Source organism: Electrophorus electricus, chromosome 11 (genome assembly GCF_013358815.1).
Source record: "Electrophorus electricus isolate fEleEle1 chromosome 11, fEleEle1.pri, whole genome shotgun sequence".
Taxonomy (NCBI): domain Eukaryota; kingdom Metazoa; phylum Chordata; class Actinopteri; order Gymnotiformes; family Gymnotidae; genus Electrophorus; species Electrophorus electricus.
In genome coordinates, this window is record NC_049545.1 from 15,019,397 (window position 1) to 15,028,907 (window position 9,511).

Here is a 9,511-nt window from a genome sequence, read left to right on the forward strand (position 1 = left end):
ATTATTGCTACTACTACTATTAATAATTAAAACATTTGAAACTGCAGGTACATCCCTTAAGTTATTTACCCATTAATTATACAGTGTGTGTACTCTCTATCTCTCTCTCTCTCTCTCTATCTCTCTCTCTCTCTCTCTCTATCTATTAATATTAAGGGTTCTCTATATACATTTAATGCAATGGTACTTTTGGTGGCACCTTTGGTGTTCCCTCAGGAACTACAGTTGAGAAATGCCTGCCAACACTGAAGGGAGACATCTGCTTTTGCTTCTAAGCTTCTAGTTCACACAACTTCAGTTATGTTGACAGTGGGGTTCTATTTTGGCGCTTTCTGTAAGTGGACATTTGTAGGCCTTATTCAGTCTAAAGGGCAACCTTAGAGATACAGCAGGAAGATAAGCATAATGGAACATCTAGCCTACCTGAGCTATTTCATTGTTATTTCAGGAGATTTTAATCAAGTTTCACTCTCCACCACACTGCCAAGATTCCAGCAGTTTGTCAATTGCGCTACCATGGAAAACAGATTGCTGGATCTTTGTATGCAAATGTTAAAGATGCATACAGTTTATCAGCTCTCCCTCCACTTGGATGATCAGATCATAAACTGGTTCTGTTGTTACCCACATACTGGCCTGTTTTAAGTCAACCTGTGACAAAGAAGTTGATAAGGAAGTGGTCACCAGAGGCAGAGGAGGCTCTGCAGGTTTGCTTTGAGACTACAGAGCTGCTGTATGAATCAGATGGCAAGGACATTAACAGTATCACAGACTGCATCACCGATTATATCAACTTTTGCACTGACATCGTTGTTCCTGTCAGGCGGGTACGTTGTTTCCATAACAAGCCGTGGGTCATCAAAGACCTGAAGGAACTTCTTAATAGGAAAAAACAGACTTTCAGACTTAAGGATAAAGAACTATTGAAGGGGCTAAAGAAAGAGCTTAAGGTGAGACTCCGGGAGAATAAGGACGCCTATAGAAGGAAGCTGGAGATGAAGCTTCAGCAGAATACAAAGGAAGTGTGGACAGGCATGAAGCAGATCAATGGCTTCAAAATTAGGCAACAGACTATTGGGGGCAGTCAAGACAAGGGCAAAGAGTTGAATGTGTTTTTAACACGTTCAGCACAACACCTTCCCCCCACACCTGCAGGGGCATCTCCGCCAGTTCCTTAACATCAACACCTCTTAAATATCGGCACCCACCCCCTCTCTCCATACAGTCATTATCTGTTGATTTGAAACGTTCACAACTCCCTTACCTAAAAGTTACAACCAGCCCTTTCCTGGACCCTCTGCAGTTTGCTTACCAGCAGCAGGTAGGAGTGTATGATGCTGTTATCTACCTACTCTAGAAGGCACATGCACATCTGGATCAGAACAACATCACTGTAAGAATCACTTTTTTTGATTTCTCAAACACATTCAACACCATCCAACCTCTCAGATTGGGGGAGAAGATGAAGAGAATGCAGTTGTATGTGTCTATGATCGCCTGGGTCAAGGACTACTTGTCTTACAGACCCCAATATGTGCAGCTGGGAGCAAGCTGATCTGAAGTCTTGGTCAGTAACATTGGATCACCACAGGGAACTGTACTCTCACCTTTCCTATTCACCCTGTACACTACTGACTTCTAGTACAGGTCTGACTTATGCCATCTTCAGAAGTTTTCTGATGATTCTGCAGTGGTTGGATGTATCAAGGATGGTCAGGAGGGAGAATACAGAAATGTGGTTAACAGTTTTGTAGAGTGGTGTGAGAGGAACCATCTGCTCTTCAATGTGGACAAGAGCAAGGTAATGGTGGTGGATTTCAGGAGGACAAGGACAATAACCAGTCCTATTACCATCAAGGATCAGGATGTTGGGGAGGTGGTAACGTACAAATACATTGGTGTCATCCTCGACAATAAACTGGACTTGAAGGGCAACTCAGAAGCTACGTACAGGAAGGAGACAAGTAGACTTTACTTTTTGAGGAAGCTGAGTTCCTCTAATGTGTGCAGCAAGAGGCTGACAATGTTCTACCAGTCTGTTGTCGCGAGTGCTATCTTCTTTGCAGCTGTGTGTTGGGGAAGTAGCATCCGAGGAGGAGACACAAACAAGCTCAACAAACTGATCAAGAAGGCTGGCTCAGTCCTGGGCTGCTCTCTGGACAGTTTTGAGGTGGTGGTTAAAAGCAGGACAAGGCTATCCTGAATAATACTTCACACCCCCTTCATAATCTACTGGCTATACAGTGGAGCACTTTTAGCCACGGACGCATTCAGCTCCACTGTAGTAAGGAGCGGTACAGGAGTTCATTCGTACCAACTGCGATCACACTGTACAATTCTTCTTTTTGTGTCGGGATGCTACTGAGTGGTATTGAGTACTAGAATCGTACTAGTTGGTTGGTTGGTTGGTTGGTTGGTTGGTTGGATAGGTTTATCTATCTCTATCTCTCTATCTCCCTCCCCACAACAAATATTCAACTTTTTTTATATTGGTATACTGTTGGTCATAGTATTTTATTATTTTACATGCAAATAATCAATCAATTCCTATATATTTGTGTGTGTGTATAAATGTTTGATTTTTGCACAGTAATAAAAATGCAGAGTACATAAAGTTTCCAGAGAAACAGGATGTTTTACCAGATAGCCTTTATTATCTGTGCATTTTATAATAAATAAATATGGAAAAAACATTGTATTGAAAATATAACATTGTATTAGAGACAGTACTGTATATCTATGCTCCAAATTATTTTATTTACAAATCAGGAGTTTGGTTATAAATGTTTTCACAGGGAAGAGAGTTATCAGAACAACATATTCAGCAGATATGCAGAGAAGTATTTCAATGTAAGTTCAAGTTTGGTTTTATTCGTCACATACATAGTCACATTCGTCACATACATAGTCATACACAGTATAAGTATAAGTATTTAGAATAACAATTCATCAATATTTTCTGTTATGCTAAGTAGAATTTTAACAGTTTAATTTAATATTGTATGACTTTAATGTCATTTTAAAAATGAATATAGAAAATTCAATATCACCGGAAAAGAATTTGGGCTCGAATCTATAGGTTAGTGAGAGCAACAGTAAGAACACTGAGTTTAAAATGGGAAGGTTCACATTAATCTTGACAAAAAAGAACTTTAATATTACTCTAATTAGCATCAGTCTCTGTTACAACACCTTTACCCATGTCTTCTATATTATTATTGTGAGAATATTTCCAAGAAAATGATGGCAAGCATTCAACTTGGTTACTATGGCACTATATTGTTCCAAGGTTCAATGATTATAGTGTTTTGAGAACAAATGGAGCTAAACATTTTCATGTTAAAAATGATCACAATATCACAAAGATGCATGAATGAATGAATTATAAACTCCCCAATCCCTTTGTAGTAAATGTAAGCAAATATATTAAAATGGATTAAAGTTACAGTGACAAAAAAGGGAATAAGTATAGTAGAGGAGAAGGGGTTGAATGAAGGTTCTATGTAAATTACAATCTGCTCTTAAATTGTAATGATTCAGTGTTTCTTAAACAGTTCAGAACATTTGTTGGCTAAATGTTAGATTACTGTATCTGAACAAAATTACAATAAGCAGTCCCACATTTAGTAACCAAACTACCAAACTAGGTAGTTGAGAAAGTATACTAAGTTTAGTGAGAAACATCCTTAACTTTTTTAAACAGAACGTTTTAAGGTTTTAAACATAAAGATTTAAAGCAGTTATGTGTAAATTATCCAATTAAATGGCAAGGGTATCATGGGCTCCAATAAGTCCATTTAGTCTATTCTAATACATGTGTACATTTATATTCATGGAAAGGGTTTTGCATATCTTTGTCCTGCATAAATCTTCACTTTTCTGAATTGCAGCTGAGATTTCTTCACTTCTGCTAAGTAGCCATCAGAGAAGTTGTGACCACTGCCACATGAGGTTAGGACCCCCAGGGCCACCAGGGCCAGTAGGTCCCCAAGGTTCAAGAGGTTTTACAGGAATGCCAGGATCTAACGGGATGCAGGGGCACCGTGGTTTACCTGGGAGGCCTGGTATTCCTGGCATGAAAGGTAAGAAACCTTGGAAATGCACCGAGTGCCTTTTAAAATCCAGTGTTAGCTATTTCCAGTTCAAACCCACTTTCTAGTTTCCCCCTATTAAATGGCAATAATGATTTACAGAATTTGTGGTTTATTTGATACATTTATTGATGCAGGAAAAATGAAGGGTATAGTAGAAATTCATTGAAAGATGATGGTGAAACGTTTATATTTTCATCGATATAAAATTCTAGAAATTAAAAAAAGAAAAGAAATATTCTGGAATTCTGGAGATTTCTTTATAAAAATATTTTTGAAACATAACCAAAAAGCAATGGCATTCTGAAGGCTCTTTAACAACAGAAAAGATATTTAGCCAGCAAGGCTACTTGGTTAGTCAGGCTTACTGCTTTTACCACCATAATTATTAAATTGGCTGATGCATGTTGACAGCTAATCTGCAAGACAGATTTTAGGCAGATGCTATGCTTACTGATGATAGCCTGTTGACGGTTACCGATGATAGTCATTAAAACATGCTTCCATGTGGTTTTAGTAATAAATCTTTTCATATTATTATTGTATAGGCTTTCATGGAGGTTGCAACAACAGTTGCAAAACAAAATTTACATCATTTTTTGCTATTTGAATGTTTTGTTAATCAGTATTTTAAAAAGTAATTTTTTGTTAAATATTTATGTACAATGTCTCTTGAAAATATCTTGATGTATCTTGTCATATTTTTGCTATCTCTCTCAACCCTTTGTTCAAATCCCTTCAGGAAAGCTAAATGCACTCAGAGGAGAGCCCTCATTGACCAGTGTTTCCTATGAATATACTCAGGGGCCTGGGGAAAGCTAAACTAAGTCATGCCTCCCATGGCATAAGTGCAAGACCAGTTGTTTTCAGTATTATTGTATTCCCAGAAATGTATAACGCAATGATTCAGTGAAGACCAAGTATTAAACAAATAAGGCACAAGTAATTATGGGATGGTCAATTCATGCTTAACATGTTCCTTTTGTGAATCTTAGGTCTTAAAATTAATTTGAATATATTTTGATCCACTGTATGACCTATACAGTCATGTGAAAACACTGCATCTGTGAAAGTTATCATACATGTAGCCTTGACTTGTTTTTAAGCATGAGTAATATTTATATCTACACTATAGATACTGCCCAATTCAATGTAGAAATGTATCAGATTGTAGCAAATTTGTTTTCTCACAGTGCCTGAAATGACAAAGTAGTCATAGTGAGACACATCCTCTACTTTTCTCACACTTGCCTCACGCTAACTGGTCTTGGAAAATTCCAGGTGATCCCGGAGAAAAAGGTGAAAAAGGAAATAAAGGAAGATCAGTAATAGGATACCCAGGTCCTCCAGGACTTCCAGGCAAGGCTATATATCATCAATCAACTGACGACCCTATAATATACATATATTAACATAATAATATAACACAATTGTGCATTACTAGTTATTGCAAGGTAATCATTTAAAATAAAAAGATTATATTTAGAATTCAGATGTAGGCATCAATTCATCTTGCAATTTCTAATGTTATAGATTGACAGATGGAAAAAAACATCCTAACCATTCTAGCTCTGTAATGCTAATGGGCACTGTAAATTCTAAACTGAATTAGCTGAGATGAAACATTGGTTGTATTTGTCGTATGTGCTGACAGAAATAGACTATATGTTTTAGATCCTCTTTCTAAATATAAAAGCCATTTGTCATTTAAAAGACGCTTCTTCTTTAGTATTCTAATTGCATTTTAAAGATTAAATAATATCATCTACCAGGGTTTTTATAATGCAAATTAGGTTTTCAAACATCATTCCTGGTTATTTTTGTTATATTCAGATAAATTCTAATACTTATTTTAGGTCCTATAGGTCCACCAGGGGCCAGTAAACCAGGGCATCCTGGCCAGCCAGGCCCATCTGGGCACCATGGAGAAGAGGGTAAAAGGGGCTATCCTGGAGAACCTGGGGCACCAGGAGTATGCCATCCATCTATGTGCTATAGTGCAATGTTCAGAAGGGATCACTTCGGTAAAGGGCCAAACTATTGAAATAACCTTGGATGAATCATGGACTATCTGGATCTGGTGCTTGATGAGTGAGCAATGGCAAGCCTTTCCAATCTCAGGATGATCAAATTTTCAAGGTTGTCTCTAATGCATGGAGACATTAAGTACCTCTAATACTGTAAATAATGAAAAGCACCCTTGCACGCTGAAACATGACATTGCCTAAACATTATCTCACACTTTTTTACTTGGTTTATTTTCTTTTCTCTTTCATGAACTGAAGGGTGTCCTTAGTAACTAGAAAGTTTTTATAGTTAGCAAATTGCATCAGATCAATTGTAATAAAAGGCATTCAATGGTTGTGGGATTGTACTGCTTATAGACTTTGAATCAAACATATAGTCATTTCCTGACTCTTTAGCTCCCTCCAGTGTTTGTCTGTAGCTTTTCAACCAATCTGCAGTAATGCATCTCTTTTTGGTAATTTTGCCTTATTTAACATGTTCAAGATGCTGTGTCTGGAAAAATGTTATTAAACACTCTGACATCACATTTCTCTTTCATAGCTAAAATGTAAACTATAAAACTGCATGCTTTTCAAGATGGCTCTGCCTGCTCATCTATTAAATGAATGTCTTGTTTTCCATAGCAGAGGATAACAGGAGATAAACAATAGACCATGATTCTGTCCATTTTAGTAATATTATTATATTTATGTAATTTTATTTTATTACATATTCAGAGTTGATACTCCTATGCTGTTTGAACTTTTTCTGGTTATCCTTTCAACAATTAAAACAGTTTTAGTTATTCTTATGAACTAAAATCTGATTTTAATTCCACTTTTTGGATGAGTTTTTGCAAGGTTTATTTTTTCTTACTGTTTATGTATTTTTATGATTTATGAATTACTTTTGATAATATTAATTAAAATTTTTTATTAAGCCTTCTGTGCCTTATTTCTTGCAGTGTATTAAATACTTGAACTAATCATATGCACACAGAAAAAAAGGTGTTTGCTGTATATAGAAAGTCTTAGAGACTATGAATGTTTATTATCTAACACCAGAAATATTTCAAAATATTTAAAATAATGTAAAAAAAAAATCAAATAAAAAGTAATGAGTGATGACCAAATAAAGACTAGCAAACATCTGTCTTATAAAAGCTATTAAGACTGAAGAAAGGAGAAATGCCCAATTCTGCTCCCCTGACATGCCATCCTTAGATCAAATTTTACTCTAACTTCCCTAGATAAATTCAATCAGGTTTTGTAGTTCATATGAATATCAGAGTAAAATATGCAAAACATATTAAGGTTGGAAATATCTACTCCATGGCAGATCACCAGCATGGTATAAGACTGCAGTGTAATGGCTTTTTTGTTCATCATTCTAGCTCACTTGGAATAGAGGTTCATAAACATAAATGGCTCTCTCTCCCTTCTAGCCAATGACAAACATCTCATAAACCCACTACCACACTAGAAAAGGATTCTTTGACAATAAAAATGAAAGAATAAGCAGAAGCCCAAATGCGAAAATGAAAATAATTGCTTTTGGGGTGTACTGACTCAAACTCATTTAGAACAGTGGCAACTTACTGTAGCCATCATCCTGAATTGAAGATGATGGCACTATAAATTCTTCATTATAGATTTTTTTCTTGCCACTTTTATTCAGACATGATCATTTGAGTGACATATATTTAGCAACTTGACAGTGTGTTTCCTCCCCCATGACTATGGCGTTACTAGCAATTTTCTAGAACTGGTCTACCAGGTGCGCTGCAGTATACAGCACATTTGGCTTTGTCCTCTTTGTTCATCATTCTAATGCCTTCACAGCATGCAACATCAAATGAAAGCTAAAGGAAAATGGAAGGGGTGTTTCAGTGAGACAGCTTTATACAAGTTAATTGAATTACATGGTGAATAAACTAATGTGTTTTTTGCTCAATGGCTAACATCAGCTATAAATACTGCACTGTGCTTCTAACATAAAATCATTAGCAGTATAAACTAAAAGAAAAGAGCACTCAAAAAATGTAAGCTTTTTAGATTGGGTTGATTGGGGTGTCACCTGTTTTCTGCTCCAGACATTTTGCATGTTTTATATAGGTTTCAATGCTAGAAAGAAAATGATTGCCATCTCTGACATGCTGACAGAAAATCTTTCACCTATTGTCGTGAAAGGCTAAAAATGTTTCCCAAAGTTAGTGATCCTTCCCTACCAGCACAACTGAATAACCTGAAGCTGGCAATTGTAGATATATTTACATGCACAGAGTAACTAATTTCTTAGTCTAATAGAACCAATGTAATATATTCTGACTCAACTACAATGTGAAATGCACTTTTCATATGAAGCACCCTCTCATATGCGGCAATTAGGTTATTAAAAAGTGCTTTGCTACAATCCCTGTTTTTTACAACTCAACATAAAAATTTGGAGAATCACAGAGAACTAGTGGTGTGATTTAAATCTACATAGTCTGGCCAATAGAGGTAAGTGCCAGTTGCACATGCCCCTTTTATTATGAAGTTCAACAAGAGGTTAATCTGGGATTCTTTCTGTCAAACATCTTCCTCCAGTTCATCTATTGCCCTAACAGATCATGGTGGTTAATGTTAGTTGACTGACTAACTTGTGTTGGATTTTGTATCCTTTTCTTTTCTTAAAACCTCACTACTATATAATTTTGTAACTTTGTAATTTTCGTATGAATTTGTATGATCTTTTTATGGATCATCTTCCAGATGACTTTGACACATATAGAGAACAATATCCACATAACAATGATCTTTTCTGATTTCTGCTTAGCTCCACAAACATACTGCCACACTGTGCACTTGATCTGAGTTGGGTTACTTCCTGAGAAATCCAGTTTAATAGGCTTTTAACTCCCAGTCAATCAGCACCAGTACTGGAAACAATTAGAATTTTGTGCTAAATTGTATGTAGTCTCGCTTCACCCATGATTGTATGGACTTTGACCGAACCACACTGTCATCACATTTGCAGATGATACTACTATCATGGGATTGATAACTGATCAGGATGAATCACATTGCAGGAAAGAAGGTGATCTCATGGCTGCCAGTTGTATGGATAACCACATTTTCATGATGGCTGGCTAAACCAAAGGACAGGATATTAATAATTATATTTAATAAAGACCTTTTAAAAACATTTACAGATTGCTTTACAGAAACCAATAAAATGCAAAGACAATATAATTAAAAATATACTTTTAAAAATTGAATTTTTTTTAAATCACTGAATAATAAATGTATTTTCAAAGACAAATAAAACAATAAAAACAAAACAATATAATGCAACTGTGCAAAAATAAGTCAAAAGCAATATACAACAAATATGTTCAATACATGGCAGCCCTCAGAATTTCTGGGAAAGAG

The 9,511-nt window shown here is 36.0% G+C and overlaps 1 protein-coding gene across 6 annotated transcripts in view; it reads left to right on the forward strand.

Moving 5' to 3' along the window:
* col21a1 (collagen, type XXI, alpha 1) overlaps positions 1-6,953 on the forward strand; it is a 31,714-nt gene extending 24,761 nt beyond the window's left edge. The window contains exons 27-30 of one of the 6 annotated variants that reach the window (XM_027022888.2): positions 2,796-2,850; positions 3,891-4,082; positions 5,373-5,450; positions 5,948-6,953. In XM_027022888.2, the coding sequence (XP_026878689.2) occupies positions 2,796-2,850; positions 3,891-4,082; positions 5,373-5,450; positions 5,948-6,135 (513 nt within the window). In that variant the 3' untranslated portion in view covers positions 6,136-6,953. The other 5 variants (XM_027022896.2, XR_003411509.2, XM_027022904.2 and 2 more) reach the window with 5 other exon arrangements.
* The last annotated feature ends 2,558 nt before the right edge of the window (positions 6,954-9,511 follow it).